Source organism: Haliotis asinina, chromosome 15, assembly GCF_037392515.1.
Source record: "Haliotis asinina isolate JCU_RB_2024 chromosome 15, JCU_Hal_asi_v2, whole genome shotgun sequence".
Lineage (NCBI taxonomy): Eukaryota > Metazoa > Mollusca > Gastropoda > Lepetellida > Haliotidae > Haliotis > Haliotis asinina.
The window spans coordinates 18,758,212-18,785,798 of record NC_090294.1 but is presented as its reverse complement, the minus strand read 5'-3'; the positions used below and the strand labels follow the sequence as shown (position 1 = coordinate 18,785,798).

At 38.0% G+C, this 27,587-nt stretch overlaps 1 protein-coding gene across 2 annotated transcripts; it reads left to right on the top strand.

Moving 5' to 3' along the window:
• Positions 1-44: 44 nt before the first annotated feature.
• On the top strand, positions 45-27,168 carry LOC137264848 (cytosolic purine 5'-nucleotidase-like). 2 transcript variants are annotated; one of them, XM_067800193.1, is made up of 18 exons: positions 45-153; positions 7,897-8,094; positions 11,251-11,324; positions 12,385-12,502; positions 15,253-15,348; positions 16,243-16,331; positions 17,674-17,731; positions 18,428-18,521; positions 18,867-18,946; positions 19,954-20,014; positions 20,687-20,722; positions 21,562-21,666; positions 22,219-22,285; positions 23,433-23,655; positions 24,178-24,238; positions 24,420-24,477; positions 25,218-25,336; positions 26,063-27,168. In XM_067800193.1, exons 2-18 carry the CDS (start codon positions 7,997-7,999, stop codon positions 26,321-26,323), a joined length of 1,698 nt encoding a protein of 565 aa, XP_067656294.1. In that variant the 5' UTR covers positions 45-153; positions 7,897-7,996; the 3' UTR covers positions 26,324-27,168. The 2 variants fall into 2 exon arrangements, with proteins under 2 accessions (XP_067656294.1, XP_067656295.1); XM_067800194.1 differs by lacking the exons at positions 45-153; positions 7,897-8,094; positions 11,251-11,324; positions 12,385-12,502 and adding an exon at positions 14,565-14,684.
• Positions 27,169-27,587: the final 419 nt, after the last annotated feature.

The window sequence follows — 27,587 nt, the reverse complement described above, 5'->3', positions numbered from 1 at the left end:
CTGGGTAAACTAATGTTTGTGCCCGATGACCCCAATTCTATATCACTGCGCCTCAAACAGCTGACGATAAGACAGGAACACCTTGCGTTAGACATTTGACAGCTTTGACCCCTTGAGAACCACTATATGAGAATAGCGCTTCCTCTGCGACATGTGAGTAACACAGAGTAGTATATGTTCATAACTTTCAAGTGATGAAGATTAGCCCAGCTCTATTTACTTGTATGCTACCAGGAAAGGTAAACGCGTTTGATTTCATTGAACATTTTAGGCTATTTAGATAGGAAAGATAGCCCAGGCTTTTAGTCCAGTTGTAACAGTAATCTGTTGCCCAGCTTAGCCTGGTATTATGTATATAAGTCAAGTCAAGGCACACGAACATTTGCGTGCAACCAAAAGGGTTATGATCGGATTTACTTCCAGGTGGACTAAAGCATTTGGATTAGATCGAACAGCAGCATAATATCTTGCATTTTATAAATTAAACCTGAAAATAATTTCACCATACATGATATGAGATACTGAAGATGAAGGTGATTAAAAGGTGGGGGGCAGCTTGGTAAAATCTCTCTCTCTCTCTCTCTCTCTCTCAGAATATTTTTTTCACATATATATGTACAATTTATGTAGTTAATATGTGAAAGAGTGAAATATCTGTTACACTAAGATCAACCTAACTACAGTCTCAGTGATAGGGTAATATAAAACATAGAAAAGAGACTTTACTGAGGAGAACTCTGTGCAGAAATGTCTGATGCATTGGGTTTTTTTTAAGTCCAAAGGAACTTACTAGAACAGATCATGGCTTTATGCAGATTAGTGTGCCATGATATTGTAAATTGAAGGACACATTTTAAATGCCCAGTTTGAAATTAGACTTAGGTCTATTATAAACCATAACTAACGTAAAAACTAAAAGTTTTAATACTGAAACTGGTAGTACTTTTATACCCTATCAAAATGTTTATTGGTGACACTCTCAGTCTCACAGCTTAACCTGCCAGTAAGCACAGTAGGAAATCCCATTTTGGATGCTAACATAGTTTCTGGGTTGCTTAAAGGGTCCAGGAGAAATGAAGTTAAACTGTTCGTGCAGTCTTGATACTGTTCTCGTAATCCATCTCCAAAATATGGATTGGTGTCACAGATGGTGGTTCGAGTCACGCTGTGAGATAGAGATATCAGCTAAAATAAGATAATCATATAGAGGAATTAAACTGGGGAAAGAAAACTGCATGTCATGACAATTAACAAATATTATCCAGACCTGCTGATCTTTGGGTTTTCTTGCCACCTATATCCTTTCAGACATTTAATATGATGGTTGATTTAAGCTTTTCTTTGGGTATCATATTCTTTTAAATATTTCCACATAAACAAAATGAAAGACACATAAGAAGATTATCAATGGATAAGACATATTCAGCAAACATGATGAAAAAGCATAAAATATTCGAAATAGCCCTTTGTACCTGTTTGTATCACATGCATTTCATGCCAGGTGATCATCATCATACCTGGCTGAGTGACCTAGCTGCCGTCTGTAGCCTGATCTATTGTTTTCTGAAGCCATTTGTACTTTTTCTAAGTATTGCCCTATTTTACGAGTAAACATGTTTTTCTGGATATCCTATTACAGATTCCACTGAACGCCCAATTAGGCTGATGTGGGTTATTTTGACATAAGCAGTTTTCAATTCTGAAGATTTTAGGGACTCAGAGTGACTATTTAAAACCGTTTTTTTCCCTTCTATTTCCGACAGTACCTTAGAATTCAAGAAGGCTATGATATGCATAGAACAGTACTCAATAATATTTACATGTTTGTTGTAATATGAAGTACTATTACATGGACGCAGTTTAATCATTGTCATTATCATCATCATCATCATCAAGCACCAGATGAAGACCATGCGGTAGTGTATTTTGCAGAGGTTGCTTATGGCACTGTATCAGTGTATGAAGCTCCAAAACAGAGAAAACCCACAGGGCTGCGAACTAAAAAATGTTGCCGGCCCTGTTAACATGTAACCAGCCCTGTATTAGATATAGGAAACTGAGATATGGTGTTAAAAGAAAGTAATTAATGAATTACTTGTAGTGATGTAAAGTGAAACATGTGCAAAAGCAAATTAATATAACCATAACTTGTTGGTCACTGTTATTTCACTTAGTGTCACTGCCATCAGAAAAGAATAACATTATTCATTGACTGAAATCATTCTCTATACCATTCACCTTTCGTGTCACATACATGGGTAGGTTGATCTGTAGAAGTTACAGTTTGACTGAACATGAACTATACAGACATGATCTAGTTACCACATTTGCAAATTATTTTCGAAATATTTCCTGTATTCAATGACATGGTCAAATATATACCCTTGGAAAATGTAATGGCACACAGGGCCAGCTATGAAATAAAGTTGTAAGCCCGCTATGTAACTAGCAAGCAGCGGCCGCCAGGCAGACGCTATTTCATACACTCGGTATATGACAGTCTCTTCTTAGTGTATTGCTTTTATCTCATAGAAAATGCCATTGAAGTGATTCACCTAAAGGAAGTATATGATTGTGATTTGATTTTATTGTTAATAATGTTATGCAAAATAAAGTATTCATGAATGCAGTTTTGTATTCATTACTCAGTGTTAAAAAATGATACATTTGTGTGACATGAATGAAATATTTTCAATGTGCTTGACTGTATGAATAAAGTTATGTAAATGACATTCACCATGAATCATGTAATGGAAATTGTGGTAAATGTCAATGATTCATAATCTACTTATATACCCTATCAAAAAGTTTATTGGTGACACTCTCAATCTCATAGCTTAACCTGCCGGTATGCACAGAAGGAAATCCCAATTTGGATGCTAACATAGTTTCTTAAGGTTGCTTAATGGATCCAGTATTCCCTTTTGCTATATATTTGTACAACCTACCCTGTTTTTCTTGTTGTAACCTTAAATAGTAGACACTGCAGCTGAAGGGCATAACCTTGATAATAGTTCTATGACAGTAGACACAATCCCAGCACCTGCAGGGCATAACAGTGCTACAGGAGTAGAGATGATCCCTGCAGCTGGAGGGCATATCAGTACTATAGTAGACAGCATGATCTCAGTAACTGCAGGACATAACAGTGCTACAGGAGTAGAGATGATCCCTGCAGCTGTAGGGCATATCAGTACTGTAGTAGACAACATGATCCCAGCAGCTGTAGGGCCTAACAGTACTACAGGAGTAGACATGATCCCTGCAGCTGTAGTGCATATCAGTACTATAGTAGACAACATAATCCCAGCAACTGCAGGGCATAGCAGTACTACAGGAGTAGACATGATCCCTGCAGTTGTAGGGCCTAACCGCACTACAGCAGACAACATGATCCCAGCAGCTGTAAGGCATAACAGTACTACAGGAGTAGACATGATCCCTGCAGCTGTAGGGCATATCAGTACTATAGTAGACAGCATGATCCCAGCAACTGCAGGGCATAACAGTACTACAGGAGTAGACATGATCCCTGCAGTTGTAGGGCCTAACCGCACTACAGCAGACAACATGATCCCAGCAGCTGTAGGGCATAACAGTACTACAGGAGTAAACATGATCCCTGCAGCTGTAGGGCATATCAGTACTAAAGTAGACAGCATGATCCCAGCAACTGCAGGGCATGGCAGTACTACAGGAGTAGACATGATCCCTGCAGCTGCAGAGCATTACAGTACTACAGCAGACCACACGGTCCCCGCAGCTCTAGGGCCTATCAGTACTACAGCAGACAACATGATCCCAGCAACTGCAGGGCATAACGGTATGATAGGAGTAGATATGATGCCTGCAGCTGTTGGGCCTAACAGTATTTCAGCAGACAAAATGATCCCAGAAACTGCAGTGCATAACGGTACTACAGGAGTAGATGTGATCCATGCAGCCATTTAACATTACAGTACTACAGCAGTAGACATTATCTGATAACAACACTATGATCAGCTGCAGTTGTCTTAGACGTTTGAAATAGTGATGAGTTTAGTTCCAAACTGAATTGAGAACTACCAGGTAATTGCTTACATTATTCATTTTGATCTCTAATACATCCATACATATATACAATTAGAATAATCAAATTTGCTCGGAGCATTGCATGCATAAGTTAATGCAAATAGCTAATAAGGTGAATTGACTGATATGGATAGTGCATTATACATCCCATGCTAGCCCAATTAAGTGTCTTAGATGCCCAAAGATGAAATTGTTAATTATATCATGATCTTGGAAATTCACTGTTGTTATCATGATTATTGTCAGTTCAATGAAATCTTTGAAGATACTTACCTTAATTTTCTGTTCTGGCTATCAATAGTAGTTTTGTCAGACAAAAGATTATAAGACATTTACACAATGTTTTCAACGTTTTTATTGATTATACTTGATGCTATTTGTGCTTTAGGACATTCTTTATGTTAGTTAAGATCTCCTAAACAATAAACTGAGCTTAAACTCTTTAACATTGATTTCAGTATACCCATGAAGGTCAGGGGTAGAATAGGCCTTCAGATCCATGCTTGCCATAAAAGGCAAACATGCATGTTGTAAGAGGCGACTAATGGGATCAGGTGGTCAGGCTCACTGAATTGGTTGATAAATGTCATCAGTTCCCAGTTGCACAGATCGTTGCTCATGCTGTTGGTCACTGGTTTGTCTGGTCAAGACTTGACTATTTGCAGACAGCCACCATTTAGCTGGAATATGGCTGAGTGCTGTATAAAAACTAGACTCATGCCATCCCTTTTAGTAGATTTTGTGTTATTAAATTGATGTGTTAGTATTAAACTTTTTTTGCTTACTGACTTTCAAAGGTGTACTGAATTAGAATGATCAAAATTTAGTACTTTGTCAGAATGTCTTTAAATCATGTTTCATACTGATGTTGGAGATGTTTATGGTTTAATAGAAACATTACATGCATTATATATTGGGAAGTGACATTATGGCCTTGAATAGAAATGTGTATTATAAATAGTGAACGTGTTTACGAGAAGTAGGTGATGCATGGCAATGAGCAAACCCATTTGGTTTCTGGAAGGGAGAGCAGATATAGGTTAGTGCCCATGAAGAGCATGACAGTGAAATTGATTCTGAGTGTAGCTGTACACACCTTGCTCATAAGATTCTCACGTGGTCGATGTAGCAACTACACTTGATTTCAGACAACCTGGGGCCCCCTCGCTCACAACGGCAAATGTCAGTGGGCAGTACTTATATATGTTAATACGGGGCAATTGTCAAGTTAGTGCTCACCTTATCCTTTTTTGCCAGTATATTTGAATTCCATGCATGAAGTTCATCAGCATTCATTTTTTATGTTGTCCACATCGAGGTGGATGTATTACCTGGTTTGTATTTTTGAAAAAATGTCTTTTGAAACTTTAGGTTTTACAATGAGTAACAGTCTGCAAAAAGTTTCTGTCTTCAGTCCCAAACATAACTCTTAAATAAGTTAAAACTTTGAGTCAGAATGTCTAAACACAGTTATCAGTATTTTTATCATTATATAGAGAAAAGTGATTGATGATAATTATAGCTACTGTAAGGCTCTGGTCTGATGGTTGAATTTGGAGACTTCTGTCAGGTTTAGTTTAATTAAGGGGCACCTAGTGCAGGGATATGCAAATAATGGTCTGAACAAGAGGGTCAGGGTGGCCAAGTACAAAGATGAAGAGTAAGTGTTGCGTCTACATGGGCTATGTATCTGGAGATCACATGATCACTGAATGTTCTACGTGGATATCAGGTTACCTTAGCCTAGCAGCAAGTGGCTGCTTCGTGGGTCTGTTCCTCTCACTCATGTATGTTCCAGTTATACTTGAGGAAGTAGTTGTATGTAAACACAGATGTACAGTGCTCAGCTCTGTGTCAGTGTGCTACAGTTCCATCAGTGACAGGCTTCCCATACGTCAGGTAAGCCCGTCTCCTCAGTGTTTCTGTCACCTGGTAAAACATCAGTCTTATGTACTGAAGCTTGTCATTGTAAGGAATCTCTTCTGAATGTTGGGATTTGTTTTCTTCATAGCAATATCTTAATTTGAATAAAGCTACCATGAGCTGTAGGAATGGTGGGGTGAGTCACACTTGTTTCTACCTGTGTCAGTGCCTGGGCTCTGCATATTTTTTGTGTACTGTTTCTTAGCATAAGCGATGACTGGTTATGATGTGAAAATTTGTAGCCATGTTAGTTTAAGTAAAGTTTTAAGTGCAGTTTTTAGAATCCGGTATACAAGTCTAGAGGTCCTTGTCATAAATCTAAAGTTGTAACTTTTAATTTGGGAGATCATTGGGCTCAAACATTACGTTTACACCCCTCATAAAACAGGCTACTGTGTAGCACATAACTGGATTGCTTTACTTAAAAAAAAATTGAACAAATTTGCTTGGGTTTTTCATTCTTCATAGTCATGTCCTGAAGGGTATCCCTATTTTTCTAACACAGTGTTATAGTTTTCCAAATTTTTGATATTTAGAGTTCTTATTTTCTCAAATTCAGCATGTTTATTTTAAGATTGGATTATGCAATTATGTAAAACTAAACTCCAAAACCTGTGTTTAGTGTTCCAGCTATCTTTGAAATATAATGACTACAATCATTGAATGGCCAAAATGCCATAAGTTGTATGTAAATTGAGAATTACCAATTCTATGTTCAATTTACCAATTATTAGTGACATAAATTTGTTTTAGGTTGCTTATCAGCTGTTTGGCAGATCTAGGTGAAAACCTGATTAATTTTCACTTTTGTCACTCTGTTAAGGAGCTACAGCTACATGAATGAAGAAATCACACCTTTAAAATTACTAATTCATATGATTAAAGGATGTGTTTAACTATCATGCTCAATCTGCAGTTTGCCCTTGTTACAATTCCATATGATGTGCATGGTGGGCGAACTAGCTAAAGCACCAGGCGAGTGATCCAGCGAGGTTGAGGTGTCGCGCTCACCTGTGACTGGTTGTAGAAAGCCTTGGAGTCAACTTTGTGTACAGACTCTTTCCGCGTTGTCACAAACCCTAGTGAACAGTACAAAACCCTGTGCACTTAAAAGAAGCCACAAAGCCATTGGTATATGACCAGATGGTGGCCACATCAATATGTACAAACCCCTAGTTGTGGGTACCACAACACTTATGCAAAGTACTGTGACTAGGTGTCTCAGTCCTCCCAGCTCTGAATTGTGTGTCTCATTAGAACAAGAGTCACAATAAGCTTGGTGTGCCTTGTGGCAGCAAGAGTTTTATACTCCCTAGGGAGTTGAAATTGATAATATGATGTGACTGACACCCAATGATCGAGGGAAACAAACACCAATGCCTTGAGCAAGCACACATTACATGTGTGTGAAATCAGTGGTAGAGTTAATAAAGGATTAGGAGACAGATGTATGCGGTATAGTTCAGGTAATCTGCCTGAATACAAGTGACTTTTTTGGTATTTATTGGTTAGTAGCCATTTATTGTACTAAATGAATTCTTACTAAAATAGCTGCTGCCAGTACTGTTCAGTGTGAGGGGCTAATAGGTTCCTAATCAGAATTGATCATGATCACTGAGGTTGTTACTGCAGTTTCAAATTGAACAAAATAAATTAAAGTGTTTGTACTCACCACAGTGGTTTTAGTTTGCTAAGTTAAAAACATTAAACATGTTGTGATTCATTTCTTTAAGTTTGATCGGCCCTCTCATGATCTTGGTTATATCTCTTTCAGTGTTGCTATGGTTATTCTAAAGCATTGCATGAGAACTTTGACTTTGATGTGTTACTGATTAATGGAGGGTAGAAATCTTCGTATTGGAAGAAAATAATAATTTATATATTTGTTTGGGTTTTTTTCAGAAAGACTGAACACTTTCAGAGTTACAAGTCCACCTCTGTCAATTGTTTGAAGACCCAAGATTTGTACATAACCTGAGCTTCTTACCCCTGAGTGTACAAAATGGCAGCTCCTGCCATAGCAAACGGTGCCAGCACCAATGGTGTCCATAACTCCAGTGAACCATGCCCCCGGAGATACAGGAGAGAACCTCATCACAGGTGAGACAGTAACTCGTAGCATGGGTTCCACCATCAGTTCTCCCCAGGCAAAACTTTCATTTGAAACTAATGAAAGTAAATTTCAGTCATTGATCATTGTTGCAAAGTAGCTTGTCATATTCTCTACATTTTGTCATCACTTTTAACTTTAATGGAGAAGTAGAGCCATCTTACTCTTTTAATATGAAGGATCCCTTGAACAGCCAAGTGCATGAAATGGTACCACCTTTTTATGTGATGAAGCCTTGCATGATGTGATTTTATGGCTGTTTCAATTTTAAACAGATCCTTGTTATATTGCCTTAGGGAAGTCACTTTCTGTCTGTTTAATATTACAAGTGCACCATATTTTAATTTGATTAACAATGTAATGGGGATGAAATAGATCTTACCTCTCTTTTCAGCAAATGGGTAAAGTTTTTGTAGTAGAAAAATGACATGATGGTATAGTTCATTCATCATATGGACTGTGCAGGTGGTTAAATTTTGTTAATGTCATTCTAAACGCAGAGTGTGACATGATTATTGAGACCAGGCTGAACTGTGGACATGGCATCAAACACACTTTTGTCCCTTAAAAATCTTTTGTAAACTATGGTCAGTGTTTGTATATATAAGTTGTAATGTTTTATTTTCGTTGTGCTTTAATTCCCGGGCAATATAAAGTACCAGTACCACAATGAGATCAACCAATAGTTCGAAGATGGAGTTGAGTCAAATTATATAGATAACAAAACTTTATGGTTGATATCTTATAGTCAATAATAGTGACATTTTTTTTTTACTTCTGATACCGTTTTCGTGCATGGAAAGTGTATAAAAAGCTATACAGAATGTTGCTATTGTGAAAATACACAAGTTATCATCCATAACGTTTTGTCATCCCTATGGCACCAACTTCTAGAATGCCACTGAAACAAAAGTGAAGTTATGTTCATCAAGTTCAGCTAATAATGGTAGGGGTGGTAAAGTAGACTGATGGTTTGAGCAGTGGCCTGTCAATCGGGTTCGATTTATTAGAATATTGCTAAAAGTGGCTTGAAATCTCATCCACTCACTCACTCACTCTCCCACCCTCCCACCCACTCACTAATATTTGTCTATACGATAACATCAAATTCATCTGAGAATGAAGCTTAGACTATAGGGCAAGTATTCTGTAGACTGTTTGACACAGGTTGCTGATGTTATGAAAGGAATGTTGTGCATAGCAAATTTATCCGTGCCAAGCGTGATGTGTTGAGGAAACCTTGGATCATTGCCATCTTCGATAGTTTAAATTTGTTGATAACAAATTGTTTTTATTGTCATGACTTACCACTATAGTTTCTACATTGCTGACAGTCATAGTTCTGAAGCACCTACACTGCATAGTCTTGCTGCATTCAGATTTACCTGCAAAGATTCATTCGTCAGGAAATCTGTACTGGATAGATTTAAGCCTCCACCTCATCTGCCCTTGAGACTGAGGGAAAAGTATATGCCAAATGTAGCATGTAACTGAGGGTTATTGTGGTTAAAGTATTTGGTCATCACTCCAAAGGGCTGGGTTCTATTCTTCAGGGATAGGCAAAGGTAAGGGCCATGGGCCATTTTGCACATTAGAATAGAAAATGTCCCACTGAAATTTTTAGTTTACTATTGATACAAGGGCAGTGGCCCATTCTATATATTCAGAAAATTGCTAATGATCCTGAAAATGTCCCATTGTCAAAGCTCTCTATCCCAATCGCTGCACATGGGTACTATGTGTGAAGCCCATTTCTAGAGTCACTCCCACCACGGGTAACCCTACAGTCCAATCAACAAGTTCAGTTATGTTGATCTAATTTAGTGTTTACATCCTGACCTCGCCATTGGGAAAAGGAAACTCAGAGTGTTTGCTGGAGAACTTTATGTTAACACTTGAGAGTTGTTAAAAGCTTGATGTGAGAATTTCAACTTGTCACAGGGCTGTAGTCTTTCATGTGTGAAGCTTTTAACCTTCACTGCCTCATCTTCTTCCTGCCAACCTCCCTCCCTCACACAGCATTACTTCTGTTTGAGATTTCTATTCAAATTCTACTGAAAGAAGCGGAATTGGGTGACAGATTTTACAATTTAATGGTTTTAAGTGATGTGGGTGGTGGGATAGCCTAGTGATTAAAGTGTTCACTTGTCACATTGAAGACCTGGGTTCGATTCACCCCATGGGTACAGTGAATGAAGCCCATTATGTTGATAGTAATACTTCTGTCAAAATACCTGAATACATGCATGGTGTACCTGAAAATGTAAGCATGTTTAGAGAATTTGTAAGTAATGAAAGCTGTAGCGGAGTTACGTTTGACAAATCCCAATCACACAATATTCTTCAGTATCATGTGTAAAGTGGTGATGATACTTTCATTGCATTGAAGGAAATTGCAACTTGAATCAAATATTTAACAGCAAACGGCATACATTTACTGCATACAACTAAAAACCTCTCATAGGTCATTACAGGACTTCCAGTGCAGATACCTACTGTAACAAGTGAGTAATTAGAAGGCAGTTGGTGCAAATAAGCAAACTGTCTAAGGCCTTCCTGGTTAACTGTACTTGGGACATGACTTTTGTGAAGTATAGGCTGTAATTCTTTTTGTGATCTTTTAAGTTTTTACTGAGTTTTAATAAATCAGATATCTGAATATTTGTTCAGCATATGCACACTTTTACCTTGAGATTTACTCTGTGATCATGGATTTACGTTGCGGTTTCTTTTCCAGGTAGAATGGCCCAAACGATGCAACATTATTTCTTTGTATTATTTAGGACATGTTACATTCTAATTAGTGATTTTTATACACAATTAAGTTTGTTTGTCCTCCAAGATTGGCTAGTTGATGTACAATGTACAATGTCTAAATGGTGTAGGTAAAATTGTGAATGGTGTATAGTTCTTGGAACTCTTGTGCTTTCTGTTTTGTAAGAAAGACATACTGGTACTTTCCCAGTTTCTCCCTTGGATCCAGATAAAACTGTTACCTTTTTTATATGGCACTGACTAGACAAGTAAGATTTCATTAGCTTTTTCCTTAAAACTAGCTGTCGTAACCCTTTGTCATAACCCAGGATATATTCACTCTGCAGTGCTTTGTGTCACAATTGTATTCATTTGATAATAATCTGTTTCAGAGTTTTTGTCAACCGAAGCCTTCATTTGGAGAAGATCAAGTTCTTTGGCTTTGACATGGACTATACACTTGCAGGTGAGAACTTGGATGTATGAGCCATAAGCTAAAGTGGTGTCTTTCGCTATTTGGAGATTTTGGGCATTATTATTTTTCTTGGTTTCCATGGGAACAGTGTAGACTGAATCTCATGAAGGAGGGATTGGTTTGTTTCCAGAGCGCCACTGGAAAACAGTTCAATATCTTTCAACAAGACTTGGTAGATATAGGAAACAGAAGCTAAAGTGGTGCCTTTTGCTATCTAGAGATATTTGGCATGTATATTTCTTCTGGTTTCTATGGAAATGATTCAGATGTACAGTCTCACTCTCAAAATGGAGGGGTGGGTTTAGTTTCCAGAGCACAACTTGAAACTGTGTGATCTCTTTCAGCCAAAGTAGATATATGAAACAAGATAAAGTGATGCCTTTTGCTATCTACAGATTTTCGTCAGTTTTAGTTTTCTTGGTTTCCATGGAAATGAATTGCACTTAATCTCTAAAGGGAGGGGTGACCTTTGTTTCCGGAGAACAAAAACAATCAATATCTTTCTTCAAGACTTGGGAGGTATATCAAACATAAGCTAAAGTGGTGCCTTTTGCTATGTACAGGTTTTTGTCATTTGTATTTTTCTTGGTTTCCATGGAAATGATTCTGACTCCTCTAGAAAGGGAGGTGTGGATTTCATTTCTGGAGCACAGCTCAAAAACATACATCTTTCAGCAAAACTGAATGTGAGGCAGATTTTGAAGTGATGCCTTTTGCAAGTTCTAGATTTGTGGCATTTATATTTTGCATGATTTCCATGGAAATGATTTTGATTTCATAAAAAAAAAGCCCCATTGAGCTGGACTTTACGTAACTGTCAGATGACTTGTTCTTTAAATATGTGTGGGAGCTAGCGGGGTATGTCATCTTCTGATGACTCTTGTTTCTGGTGTTCCACACCATGATTTCACTGGAATATTGCTGAAAGTACCATATGACCTGACTCACTCACTCACTAAAAGTATCTAATGACAGTAACAGGTCATGAACAATAAGGCATAAAGAAGGTTAAACAATTAATTATGTATGTTATTGTGATAATCTGTTTCAGTGTACAAGTCACCCCAGTATGAAACGATGAGCTTTAACCTCTTGAAGCAGAGACTTTTGACCATTGGCTATCCTAAAGAAATTGGCTTGTTTGAGTATGACCCCTCATTTCCTGTCAGGTGGGTTGGAAGATAAAATATATGCTTGAAAGTTGAATCCATCAGTTACGATACTTTTCAACCATGAATGTTTTCGTTAGGAATGTAATTTTATCACAGTTTTCTGCCATTTGAGTGGAACATGATGTTTTGTTATTTTATCATTTTCACTGTTTTCATTTATCATGAAGTAAGCTCATATCTGTGGTTATCACGAGAACTTGTGTTTATCCAGTTATCTGTTTGTAATAATGTTTAACTATGTAGTCAGTTCATTTACTAGTAACATGTTTCAAGGAACACGATTATGAAGTGTTTTGAAATGTCATGAGAATCTGCTGATTCTGTATCTGGATTCAGCAAATTTGACTGATTTCTTGGATTAAATATCATGTTAGTGATAGAATTCCTCAATAATTTTGCATAATGATCTGTAGTTGTGTAAGTTTTATTTGCATACTATGCATGTTCAGAATAGCCAATGAATTCCTAACCCAGTGTCAACAAGCATCAATAGCTGAATGGCTGAAGATTTGAGAAAATACATCATTCATGTAAATGGAAGACTTATGTGTTCAACATTTCATACTGCACTGACAGCCATTTGGAAGTTATTATGAATCTATGAGCTGTTTGCATACAGGTTTTTTTTCCTCCTGTCTGTCAAGCTAACAGAATTACATACCTTCTGGCTTAACTGGTCTATGACTGGTTAAGCAGCTTATTGTTCTGTGTTACCCATTGTGAAAACTTTTATGGTATGTAGAACGTTTAATTGACAAGATAGTCCTGACACAGAGAACAGAAAAATGCCTTAAATGTTGTAGAATTATTATTTTGGGCTAACTGCTGTATTGTGATTGTGTACTACCTGTTGTGAGGACAGACCCGTGAAGGTCCCGGGGTAGAATAGGCCTTCAGCAACCCATGCTTGCCATAAAAGGTGACTATGCTTGTCGTAAGAGGCGACTAACGGGATCGGGTGGTCAGACTAGCTGACTTGGTTGACACATGTCATCGGTTCCCCATTGCGCAGATCGATGCTCATGTTGTTGATCACTGGATTGTCTGGTCCAGACTCGATTATTTACAGACCGTCGCCATATAGCTGGAATATTGCTAAGTGCGACGTAAAACTAAACTCACTCACTCACTCACTGTTGTGAGGACAATTATCATATTTCTACCAATTGACAAAAAGAAAAGATAGCTTCTGTTAACCGAAGAATGAGTCAAATTATATAATTTCACAGTGGTCAAGAATTGTAAACCAGTTGAGCACAAGTTCTAAAGAATGTTACGTCTTGACATTTGTTTTAGCAAAACATACATCTCTGTGGACAAGAACCACTGGTTTATTGCCTATAGTGACTTTCTGTTGTATGCTCTTAATACTGTATTGCATCATGCAGGATGTTAGAATCTACCATGAAATGTAACTGTAGGTTGTAAACTAGATATTGTCTGCAAAGATTTATGTTTCCATTTTAGCTCACCAACTTCTGGAAATAAAAAGACCAAACAACAACAAAAACCGTACACAACCCAAACACTTTTCATTATTTCTTCTCTTGCATTTGAAATTATTTCAGCTTTTTTGGGTCCACTTATAACGAAATATTGCAGTGTTTTCTATAAGAATAAATCATGTTGACAGAAAACTTTTTATAATCTGTTTGGGTCCACTTATAAAATTTCAATGTTTTCTGAGATAATTATTATGCTAACAGAAACCGTTTTTGCACTCAGTTTTATGGTGAACCATATTTACATTGAATCTGTGCTATTTCTTCATATCATGTAACTTCAGATGCTGATTCGATGATGCAGACATGGTAAATTGCCTTTCATAGTCTCATATTCCAGGATCAACATTGTTTCAATATTGATGACATTTTTTTAAGCAAGCACTTCCATCAAGACCAAAAACCTTGAAGTCAGATGAGTAGAATTAGCCAAGTTTTGTCTGACTTGAAGGTTTTACTGATGGAGAGAGTCTAACCACTGGCTGCAGCTACTAACACTGATAATGTGCCCTGTATGACTTGTTTGTCTGCTAGGGGGTAAGAGGCTCACCGTGGCACAGGCGATGACATTGGGCTGGCACGGACTGCCCAGCCTAGTAGCCGGCCCAGCCAGTAGCCGGCCCAGCTAGACTCCGGCCGGCGTGTATGTTAGAATGGTCTACACTCTCTCACTCGAGGTTTTCTTTACATTATTGTAGTGTTTGCTGTGTGCTACACTCTCGTAGGGTCAAGAGCTTGCTGTAACTGACAAGCAAACATCATCATCATTAAATCTAGTTAGACATTTCTGTGTAAATGAATCATTCTAATCTGAGTGTAAATGAATTTGAAGTTTTGGGCAATTTCTGATAGACCAATTTAAAGCATTTTTTAAAAAAAGATTTCAGTTCTTTAATTTGCTCATGCATGATGTATTTTCATTTATCGATAATCAGTGATAATGGGAATTATATTTTATTGAATGAGCATATAGAGGAATAGTTTGTTTCATTCACTGGCAGTTTATGTGAGGCATGTGTGTTGACAACACTATAGTATATGGTACAGATTGAGACAAGTAGATCCTGTCTGCCCCAGTGCAGTTGTGTTCACAAAAAGCACATTTTAAGATCATCTCATGGAATGACACCTATGAACGTTCTGAATGCAGTTTTATGATCTCATTCTTTTATACTTACACACGATAGACAGTAGTGTCCAGTTCTTCAGTGTCCTGTTCTTGACCCATCGTCACATTAATTACAGAGGACTGTGGTTTGACAAATGGTATGGTAACCTGCTCAAGGTGGATGCTTACGGAAATATTCTCGTCTGTGTGCATGGTTTCAATTTCCTTAAGCCGTAAGTATATGGATTTGTTGATACAAGACAGTGTGATTGGTTCTTAGATTTCACAAGGGCTGCTACAATTCATCCAAGCCTCTAATTGGTTTTCGATACTGTAACCTAGATTTGATCATTTTCAGTTCGGTACTTCATTTCTGTAAAAAGATAAGATCTCATTTAACTCTTATAGTTTATCAAACAAAACATATCACACTGTTTATTTGTTCCAAGATGTGACTTAGGAAATCATTAAAGGTTAAAATTTCGAAAGTCAAATGTGTGGAAATAATTTTAATAGATGCTCAAATATTAAAGCAGAATAATGATGTTGGTTATGGAAAATTGAAACTAAGGTGTCAGATTTGATTTTCAATGAATCAAGCCGAATTGTTGCAGCCCTAGATTTCACCTGTTACGCTTTCCAGTGTCCAAATATCTGGAAACAAAAGTAGTATAAATGATTTATGCAACATTTGTTGGTACCATTGTTTTAGAAGCGAATTCAAAATAATTTGCACTTATGCTTTTGCTGGTCATCATGCATAATGCATAATTCTGTGTAACAGATTTTAGTGTACACAGTGTTGAGAATGCAATTCCATAGATAAAGAGACCAGTCTTTTAATAAATGTGCATGTAAGTCATAGTAACTCAGTTGTGTCATAAAACTCATTGGTTTAATAGATGCATCATAAAACTCATTCATGTAAGAATACTCAGCCTTGTAAGAATTTATTAAAATTGGACTCATATCATATTCTTATATAGTGGCTGTGTGATATATAATGTATTCAGATGTAATCATGGATTTAATATCATTATCATATTTATGTTGATGATATACAGTAACTTATCTATAGTTAGCAAATTAGTTAGCAAATTAACCATCTCACCTGATTATGTTTCCAGCAATGAGGTGGCAGAGCTTTATCCAAATAAGTTCTTGGCTCTGGATGAGAGGAGACTGTTTGTACTCAATACACTGTTTAATGTCCCAGGTAAATATTGAAGTGGACGATAGTTGAGTGTAGTTGTTGGAACACTGTGATTCAGACAAATTTAGTTTCTTTAACTTTGTCTTCTATTAGTCCCCAATATGTTCTTCAAGGTATTATAAAATGAGAGTATTTTAAGGTGTGCTCAACCGTCCCCAACTCCTGAAATCACTCTGAATTGTTTACTCTATCCAGAAAACTACAGACCACCAACTTGAGACATCATTGAGAAAAGGACGTTGAATGAATTTGAATTAATAAAGAAATATACAAAAACAAAACACTGTGCATCTACAACTAATTTAAATAGACCATGTTTATATGAATTAATTGTACATTCATCGCAAGTATGATTGGTTTGGCATTCCACGTTGTACACTGCAGAATCTCAAATACCCACAAAATTCATGGATCCAGATCCTGTGGTCCATAAGGGGTCTGGCAGTATTATTTCATAAAATTTAACATACATATAGTAGACAAATGGTGAACTTGGTCAGTAGATCACTGACCTGACCCATAAGTGATATGTTGGCCAAGAACACCTACAGCTATGGTGTGTTGACTTGCCAAGCATGTTTGGCCTAAATTCAACAGACAGGCCTGTGGCACAATACATGACCCACTTTCAGTCCAGTGACCCAGAGTGACCCAGAGTGACCCAGAGATCTAGGTCACCTGTATACATGCACAGTATGACAGAGAATCCATCAGTGCTTGGCTTAAGAGGACATGAAGAACAGATACAGCACTAGGTCATGAATATACTTCCTATTAATTTCCATAAAATGTTAGGTATATTGGACAAATATGTGAGTGACAGAATAGTTAACTATAACTTGAACATTTATTTTTACAGCAGTTAGCTTGTTTCTGACAAGCAGAATTGAAAAAAAGAGAAAGATAGACTGCGCAGAAAGTTTCATTTCCAAGTTTACATTTTCTGAAGTCAGTGGATTTGATTATAGTGAAAAAACTGGATTTTTCTACACAATAAAATGTTTGACAGTATGCAAGAAAAATGGCAAGACAAACATGCATCATGAGTATAATGACATTACACATCAGCATTCCAAGTTATCAGCTTACAGCTGAATTGTCAAACAATTTGTCCCAGTGTATATGTTAAACAGATTCTCTGCAGAATGACTGATTGTATAAGGTGCTCTCACTACACAGCAGACGTACTGTGAAACAGATTAATCTTGAAACTCCTTGCACTTAGTGGATCTTGTGCTACAGCTGTTGTTATGTATGCCACATTATTGAAGTTAAATTATCCGTAGTGTGATGAGTGCTCCTTGCATTATCCTGGTGTTGTCATTGACCCTGTGTTTTGTTGCAGAAACCTACATGCTAGCCTGTATAATAGATTACTTCACATCATGTCAGCATTACACAAAGTAAGTAGTGTGAACCCTTGAGTATTATGTGCCATTTGTGAAGGTGCCAACAACAGTTTGTTACAGTATACAATGAAGAGTTGCTTCTTTCAGTCATTCAAGAATCTGGTTCCTCATCCTTAAAACATTGATAGACCTATGACATTTATAAGTCTATGATAAACTATAGGGTTAAGACGGGTCATAACGTTCTGAACGCTTTGTGGATCACGACCGTTGTGATAAATGGGTTTGAATCATGACTTTGGTCGTATTTAAGACCATCTGGAGAGCAGAGTGAGTTTATTCAGTCCCAAGTCCCGGTCATACCCAAAGAGAAATAAATGGTACTTGATGTCTCCCTGCCTTCTGTCCATATATATTAATGGGTTAAAGCAAGTATGGGTTGGCTTATCAGTATAATTTGGTTCAGTGGGGCATCCTTGTAAAAGTGTGGGATGATGTGGATAAGCTCCATTAAGCCACCATCATTTATTAGACCCGATTATCCAGAGGCACTGGTATCTCAGTGTGATATCTATGTTTGTTGTTTTATCCAGACTAGTCAAAATCATCAAGCATCATCACTTATTATTTTCTCCCTGCATTAAGAATAATGCATGGAATTCTGACTTAACCAAAATACTGTACCGTATGGTAACTCAGTCATCCACAACAGGTGACAGAATGGCTTATGATCTGGGGGTTGTGTTTCAGGGAGAAGGAAGGTGTAAGGAGTGGAGAACTGTACATGTCATTCAAGTCAATATTCCAAGATGTCCGCTCAGCTGTAGACTGGCTTCATTACAATGTAAGTTTCAGTCTTCAGATCTGTGCTGTCCCTGAGTCTTACATTCCATGAGTAAATTTGACATTGTTCCAACAGCACTTGGCTTTCTCCCTGACGTATTCAGGTAACAAGTTTTGTGCAGTGCTGGGGACAATATTGAGGTTTGGAAATTCACTTTACTGAACAATTAAAATAAGGGCTCATGAATGTTTTCATTTTTTTCTGTATTATGACACATTGGAATACATGAAGTTATATTGCTTTGTTCTATTGCACTTTGATGAGTGTCCTGTACACATGACTGTTTTCAGTTGGCATGATTTATGTTGGTACCAAACTGAATATGCCATGTTGTATCACATGTAGGGCAGCCTGAAGGATGAGACAGTAAAGGAGATGGACAAGTATGTGCACCGAGATGAGAGACTTCCATTGCTGCTACAGAGGTACAAAGTTAAACATGCTATTCTGCTATGAAGGATCAGTGGGAAGGGTTTAAGTCATGATGGGGACAGCCATGTTATAGTTACATAATACTGTAAACAGCCAAATTTTCGCGAACTTCACGTCAGACTTCATGACGCGAGAATAAAAACACGTGATAATATAGATAGATCATACACTCTATTCAGGTAAGTCAACAACACAAAAACAATACAGGTGTCATTGCTCAATCACGTGTCACCGCTGGGCTAATCTGGATTAACACGGGTCAATCACGTTCTATTTTCATTGCTCTAACACCTAATTAAAATCACGTTCTATTTTCATTGCTCTAACACCTAATTAAAAAGGATTAATTCTGGAATCAATTACATTAATTTGTTGTTAGATCACTTTGCAAATCTGTTTATTTTATATCAGCTCAAAGGCCATGCACCTGCGTGTCATGTAAAAACATTCAGAGATGCAACTGTAACAAGATCACCTCACGAAAATAAGAAGGTGCGAAAAAGTTTAGTGACCATCACTCGCGAAAATTTAAAGGCACAGAAATAAGACAGTTTACAGTAACTATGTATTTTGGAACAATAAGGCAAAGGCAATAAACTAAGAACTAATGCTTGTAATTTTGAAGTAAGAATCACTAATCTGACTGGTTTTAACCATGATGCATAAAATCGTCTCCTGAGTCAAAAAAGGCCTGGTACTGGTCTTCAGTCATTGTATCCCATTTGCATAAATTTAGGCTCATTTTGTTGATCACTTGATTGTCTGATCCAGACTGGATTATTTGCAGGCTACTGCAATATACCTGTCGAGTGCAGCATCCAACAAGAACTAGCCAAACAAAGGCAAAGGAAACAGATCTCTAATGAATGTCTAAATGTTAGTCACCTGAGGTAGAAGATTGTTTGAGGGCATGTAATGTTTCTGAAAGGAAACCTTTCTGTATTTGTTTTGATTGCCTCTCCCATGAAATATCTAGAGACATCTGTTGTTCACTTGACAGATTGAGGAAGCATGGTGCCAAGACGGTGCTGATTACGAACAGTGAATATCTTTACACTGATGTAAGTCAACTCATTTTTCAGATATTCTTAAGTATGACTTGATCTAAGTTATCCAAGATGAATTACTATCAGGCTGTGCTTAGTTACTGGTTCACATGGGATGTGGGTATTTCATATACTGTACATTCCTAAATAATTGCAAGATCCTAGGTCATAGTAGAATTTGGTTGCATGGCTTTGGTTTACTGGTTCACTGGTTTACTGATTTGCCATTGATCAAGACCTGTCTTCGTGATGTAGCAGTTAAGGCATTTGCCAGGAGAGTGTAAGGTCACGAGTTCTGTGCCCAGTCTCGTCATACCAAAGATGTTAAAATTGGTACTTGTTAGTCCCTGCCTGGCAGCCGGTATTAATGGGTACAACAAGGACTGGTTGGCTCTGAGTCAGAATAATGTGTGTGAGTGGGCTGTTCATTCTTCACTGTGTCATGGTATCTCATTGAGCTAGCACTATAAGACCGGTGTAAGTCTCAGATAGTACAAGCAGCCACAGATACATGTGCACTTGTGTACAATGTGTGAAGCCCATTTCTGTGTTCCCCACTGTGATATATATTGGTGTAAAAAGGCGGTGTAAAACTAAACTCACTCATTCACTCATTAGGTCATTGTTTCCATTATTGTTTAATTATTATTAACAATTAGGAGCTAAACTTTGCTTTTATATCTCCAGAAAATTATGACCTATCTGCTGGACTACCCATCAGAGGTAAGTTGTTCTTCAGTTGATAAGCAGTTGAGTTTTGCAAAATGGATCACAAAAACAAGGAACTTATTTTTGAGTATATAAGACAATCAGTCAGTTTTGATTGTCACTACCATACAATGATTAGACAAGCAGAGTTAGCTCCCTTGTTGAGCGAGTATTAATATGATTAACTCATCTTTTTGGAAATGGTTGTCCTGCAGACTGGAGGCTGTATTCTTCCTTATGGATAAAAGCTCACAACTTATACCCATGTACCTGTAATTTATAATTTATGATTGGACTGATTGGGTTATATTGTACATTACCTTTCTTAGCATTAGCATTGGTGGATATTGTAAAATGTTACCTTTTGAAAATATGTGAGTACTGCTGTTATTTTCATTGAATCAGATCTGTTAGATGTATTTTGGTTCAGCATATCATCACCTTTGTCATGTTTAAGATTAAAGTACATATTCTTATGATGCAGAAGCTGACATTTATTTTGCACATGTATGCTGAGGGAAAGAAATAAGCAAACACTGCTTCATAACAGTGTTCCTGAGGTAGCCTAGTGGTTAAAGCGTTCACATGTCACACCTAAGACCCTTTTACAATTCCAGTACAATGTGTGAAACATATTTCTGGTGTCCCCTACCGTGAGATGATATTGCTAAAAAAGGTGTAAAACTGAACTCACTTTTTAATTTCACTCACAGTGCAGTGCAAGCCTTGCGAAGATGTATGGAAAAAGAATATAGGAGCACTTGCTCTTTCATGTGTTCCCGTATTTGTTTCCCTCAGTATATCTCATCTTGTCCTTAGCAGCAACATTGAGCTGATCTTTTGTGTTTGTGTAGGATGGTACTGTGCAGGAGTGGTCCACCTTCTTTGACTGTGTTGTGGTGGATGCCAAGAAGCCACTATTCTTTGGCGATGGGACAACTCTCCGACAAGTGGATAGAGTATGTCTATTTTACTTGTCACCAAGTCTGTTTTCATCAGCTCAGATTATGTCACCTGGTTCATCTACCAGCTTGAATCATGTTAATACCGAGGAATTTTCAAATATTGTTTTATAAGTTTCATAATGTCGAACTAGTCTCTGAAGAGGGGCAGCCCTGTGGTTAGAGCATTCACTTGTCATGACGTAGACCCGAGTTCAATTCCCTACATGGGTACAATGCGTGAAGCTCATGACTGGTGTCCCGCTGTGATATTACTAGAATATTGCTTAAAGTGATGCTAAACTAAACTCATTCACACAGTCAGCATCTTAATTAAGCTGACTTTGTGTCTCCTAAAAGTAATGCTTTCAGTAGTGAAGACATTTTGTTAATGTATCTGAAGGTAAATTAATGTCATCAACTGAAAAGTTTTTCTTTTAATATTTTTATCAGCATTGAGTTCAGTATTCAAAGCAAAGCACTCAACAGTATTTGCTAACTTTGTTGCTGCATGTTTACAACAGTATTTTAATTCTATGACTAGAGTTGAAGAGAATAATTTTCTTGCAGAGCACAGGGTCCCTGAAGCTTGGCGATCATGTTGGGGACTTAAAGCCTGGGCATGTATACTCAGGAGGTAGGAAATTTTATGATACTGTCACCTGTGTGTACTTGCTAAGGTAGGGTTCAGTGCCAAGTAGTCTGACATGTGAAGATCCAGGTTAGAATTGATTTTCAGTAGCCTGCTTGTCTCAAGAGACAACTAACATGATCGGGTGGCTGGACTGTCTGATTTGGTTGACACATGTTATCTTGTCCCTATTGCAAAGATCAGTACTCATGCTGCTGATGACTGGACTGTCTGGTCCAGACTTGATTATGTATAGACTGCCCCATATAGCTGGAATATTGCTGACCGCAGTGTAAAAGTAAACTCACCTCAAGTAGTTTCAACAAATATCTGGTCTACTTGACTTTATTTATGATTCTCCTCATACAAGGTTTGATATTGAAATCATTGCCATGATTACAATAATAATAATGATTTTTACAAGTGAGAAAAGGATAATTTGAAAGTCAGTTTGAAGTGATCTGTATACTGGCGTCTCCTATTCTCACGGTACTTACGAATATCAGCTGAAAAAATAATATAAACAGTTCTTTTCATATGTATGCTTGTTGTTTTTAAATGAAGAGATCCTCCCTCTAACATCTGCATCTATCAACTGCTTGATCCATCAAGTGTATTATCTCACTTGAGCTCGATGAAAAACATGGTCATCCGCTGCTGACTTTTCGAGGCATCTCCTGTTCTCGCGGTACAACGAGAAAGTAATGTTATTAGGTGTAAGGAAGGGGAATCTTATCGGGAAGGGCGGGGAAAAGTTATGATTTTTCCAAGTTGGTTAAAACTCACGAATATTCGTTACACTGCAAAATTTTGATAATTCACTGACTTGAGCCACTTCCTAGTTACTGGTCAATGATGTAAACAACCACTAAGTATCATGCATCGGCAACCTCGGCAGAAAATGTGTTTACCGCAAGAATAGGAAACGCTCAAGAATAGGAGACTGCCCTATATAACAAGGGCACAAGAATGTTTGTCAATGTTTGGGAATTGGCGTATTGTGTTTAACTGTTTTTGGAGACACTGAACATCAAAGTGCAATTAGTGGTAACTCTTAAATGACCTTGCCTAAGTTACATTTCCATTTTTCTAACTGTAGTCCCTGTACTACTATGTTCCATGTTTTTTTATGATTGCTGCATTTGTCATGTAGGGTCCTGTGATGTGTTATCCCAGCTTCTTGGAGCCAAGGGACGTGATGTTTTGTATGTTGGTGATCACATATATGGCGACATCCTCAAATCAAAGAAGAAGCGTGGATGGCGGACATTCCTTGTTGTTCCTGAGCTTGGGCAGGAGTTGAGGGTGTGGACAGACAAGCAGGAGCTTTACAAACAGCTTGAACACCTGGAGGCTGTGTTGGCAGATTTGTACAGGTAGGGAGACATTAAGGTGGGCAAACATGCAGTTAGACAAAACAAGTGGGAAGACATACAGCAAGAAACAGGTGGGCAGGCCACAGGTGGGCAGGCCAGACGTGGGCAAAAATGCAGATAGTTACACAAACAAGTAGGCAGACATACAGCAAAATTCAGGTGGGCAGATGTCCAGGTAGGTAGACATACAGGTAGGCAGACATAAAGGCTTACAGATGTGCATGCATGCAGGCAGATATGCAGGTGGGCAGACATACAGGTAGTCACACACACAGCAGCATACAGGTGGACAGGTACTGTTAGGCAGACATAAAGGCTTGTAGACTTACATGCAGGCAGATATGCAGGTGGGAAGACATACAGGTAGGTAGGCGTACAGATAGACATTCACAGACACACAAAACACACAGGACTCACTTACCGGTATACACATGGAACTGACTGACAATTTTATAGTTTGTTTACCTCTCTCTTCTTAATATTTGTTGTTTAATTATTTTTTCCCCTCTGTTCCTTCTTCAGAAACCTGGACAGTAGTACAGATGACAAACCCGATATCAGTGGTATACAGCATTCCCTCAGGGTGAGTCTTGACACACTTGCCTGGTGTCACTTCGTTTTCACTGGAGTTTCAATGGGTATTTAACAAAATTTCAGGACCAAATCTGGATCTGCCTATGCTCGCAACCATATGATGATATACATAGGCTGTATTGCATGTGTATTTTTGTATATATCTGACAGTTTCCCTCCTGATCTTGCAGGATGTGGTTCACAAGCTCGACATGTCGTATGGCATTCTGGGTAGTCTCTTCAGGAGTGGTGAGTACATACAACATAGTCGCAACATGATAAATAGCAAGTAAGGTTTACTATGTGACTCATGCTGTTTTCACTACGGGTTATGGTGTATTGTTCAGTAATGATGCAGTAATTATCTACCACAGGTAGCAGTTATATTACTGTGTTATAAATACCTCATCAGTAATTATTTCAAGAGTGAGTGAGTTAAGTTTTATGCCACACCCAGCTGTATGGTGGTGGCCTGTAAATAATTGAATCTTGACCAGACAATCCAGTGATCAACAGCATGAGCATCACACTGGACAGCTAGGAACCAATAACGCGTATCAACAAAGGCACCAAGAAATACCAGATCCTATTAGTTGCCTCTTACTGAAGGCCAATATTCTAATCCAGACCTTCAAGTGCTAGTGAGCGTTTGTTTCTCCATTATCATGTGAGAGAGCTTCATTACATTCTCAATATTCTAATGCATGGAATAAAATAACATTCCAATGTATGTTGCAGAACTTGACTTGTTGAAAAGCAAATTTGATTGGCTCTTGTCATGCTCATACAATCGTACATTTGGCTTGCACATCATGATGAAAGATTGATACTGTGATGTCTGGAAAGTTATGGTGTTCATAATCTGAGGATTACCAAAACAGTACCAAGTAATGAAAAAGACTCTGACTCAACGCCAGCCATTTGTGAGTTTTATAAATAGCAGTCAGTGAAGTTTTTGCTCTCAATTTTTTACACATGCTATGTTCCAGGTTCCCGGCAGACATTTTTTGCATCTCAGGTGATGCGCTATGCTGACATCTATGCTGGGACATTCCTGAACCTGCTTCACTACCCATTCTGCTACTTGTTCCGAGCTCCCGCCATGCTGGTAACGACCATTGTTAGCCTGTATTAGCCATACATGCAATTGCAGTTGAAACTAAAGGAGGGATGTGGGGTAGAATTGTGTTTGAAGCATTTGCTCATAACCCTGATCACCAATGTTTGATTCTCCACATTTAATATTGAAGCTAGTTTCTGGTTTCCCCCTTCCTTCATATTGCTGGAATATTGCAAAAAGTGATGTAAAACCAAACCCACTTTCTAAGTCCTTGTATTTTGGTCTATGACTAACAGACAGATTTTCCACAGCTACCATGCACCAGCTGTAATACTGGGTGCATCTTGCTGCTATGTAAAAGACTCCGTGGGGTCCAAGAAAAGAAATAGTCCCAAGAAATCTCGGTTTGATCCAGCGTAACATCTTGACTGCCTCTAACAAGTATACTTGCATCGGTTCTGGTCGAATATACCCCTTAGTTTTACCTTGTAGCTATATCAGTGGTATTTTTAAACAAGTTTCACATGTTGGGAAAATGGGCATAAGAAACAAAATTCTCCTGGAATTCTTTGTTACCACCGTGAGACAATTGCTTTTTCTGTCTATTTGCCAACATGTAATATTATGAGACAGGCAGTCAACATGTTAAATGTAACAGACATGAAAATTTTGTCCTTTGTCGGGCAGTTAATGAAAGACCTCAGGCTTCTGCAAATGGTAATGCCCTGAAAAATAGCATTACCCTTAAAGAAACCATCTGTGCTCTGCTTCCAGATGCCCCATGAGTCTACTGTTGAACATGAGCCATCACTGAAAGAGACAGAAGAGGATTTCACTGGAATTGTTCGGAATCGCTCTATCAACAGCATGCCTGAACTCGGAAGCCCAAAGAAACGAGCTCGTCAGACATCATCACCATCAAAACAGGTCCTACATCTTCGAGCCAACACGCCGCGTAAAGTCACTCATACACACGATGAGGATGATTCTGATGACTCTGAATCTTCCAGTGCCAATAGTGATAAGTCTGTTTAAACATGCTAGTCACAGCACAGTCAACTAGATCTATGCAATAATGTAGACTATGGGTTGTGGATCTGTGAGATGCCTGGGACGCAGCAGTTGGATGAATTGTCTGTCAGGGCTGTGTGGGTTATGGAGACGTGGGTAGCATTGCCGACTGTCTGTGGTTCAAGAGTGAGACTATCAGGAACCAAGGGATTTGAAGGACATCACAGCTGTCATGGCTGTGTGTGCATTGTTCCTGTCCGTGGTTCATGTGTGAGACTGTCAGGAACCGGGGATGTCAAGGACATTACCATTGTTATGGCTGTTTGTCCATTGTGCTTGACTTTGGTTCACATGTGAGACTGTCAGGAACCAGGGCATGTCACGGATGTCTCAGGTGTCATGGCTGTGTGTCCATTGTGCTTGTCTGTGGTTCACATGTGAGACTGTCAGGAACCAACGGATGTGTGAAGAAAGTGGCGGTTGTGATGGATCATTGTGTGTCCATTGTATAACCGGTGTGTTTGTGCCTTGTTCAGGGTTAGCCTTATAACCACAGTTACTGGATAACAACAGGATAACTGTGTAGTAACAAAGACACAGGCAATATACAGCTCATTTTGAATTGTTGTGCACAATGGGCATTTTACTTACAGAAGCATCAAAATACTGGGGCATGTATTATTTGGTGTCTGAGTTTTCTTATGCAAATTTAGGTGCATGGTGACTTTGTGTGAAATATTCTTATCAATGTTCTTTCATGAAAATACTTGTTATGTCTTTTCTTACAGTTCCTAATAAGATAATGTTGCTTATCTGTGTGCTTATTTATCACAAAAGTATTGCTTGACTTTATAAAAAAAATATAAAAATGTTATTTACACTTGTTGATGTGCAAAAATCAACCTTTTATATGCTTTGTTTTGTGGGTTTGTGTTTTAATCTATACAATTATTTGAGATGATTTGTTATTGCCACAAATTATGTTAAACATAATCATGAACATGATGAAACACCAAAATATTTCATGACTAGACTGAAATAAATGAAACATTGATCTGAATATTAACGCCTTCTTAAGCGGGTATTTAACACTTGATATGTATATACTGGCAGTGGTAGACATGTGTCAAATACCAAATAAAAGATGGAAATGTTATGAAATCCACAAAAACAGTTGATAGCTGGTATCTTTAAGGATGTACAGAGTTGGGTGGTCGCTGGCTTTGTTTGTACAGGTGCAATACCAATTCATGCTCATTAACCTTAATTGCCAGTCTACTATAACACA

What these genes read in the sequence shown, in the direction of transcription:
- LOC137264848 (XM_067800193.1), top strand. Translation starts at nt 7,997, where the DNA reads ATGGCAGCTCCTGCCATAGCAAACGGTGCCAGCACCAATGGTGTCCAT. An exon ending in AGGAGAGAACCTCATCACAG is followed by an intron (nt 8,095 to 11,250) that starts GTGAGACAGTAA and finishes AATCTGTTTCAG; the next exon opens with AGTTTTTGTCAACCGAAGCC. An exon ending in TGCTGGACTACCCATCAGAG is followed by an intron (nt 20,723 to 21,561) that starts GTAAGTTGTTCT and finishes GTGTTTGTGTAG; the next exon opens with GATGGTACTGTGCAGGAGTG.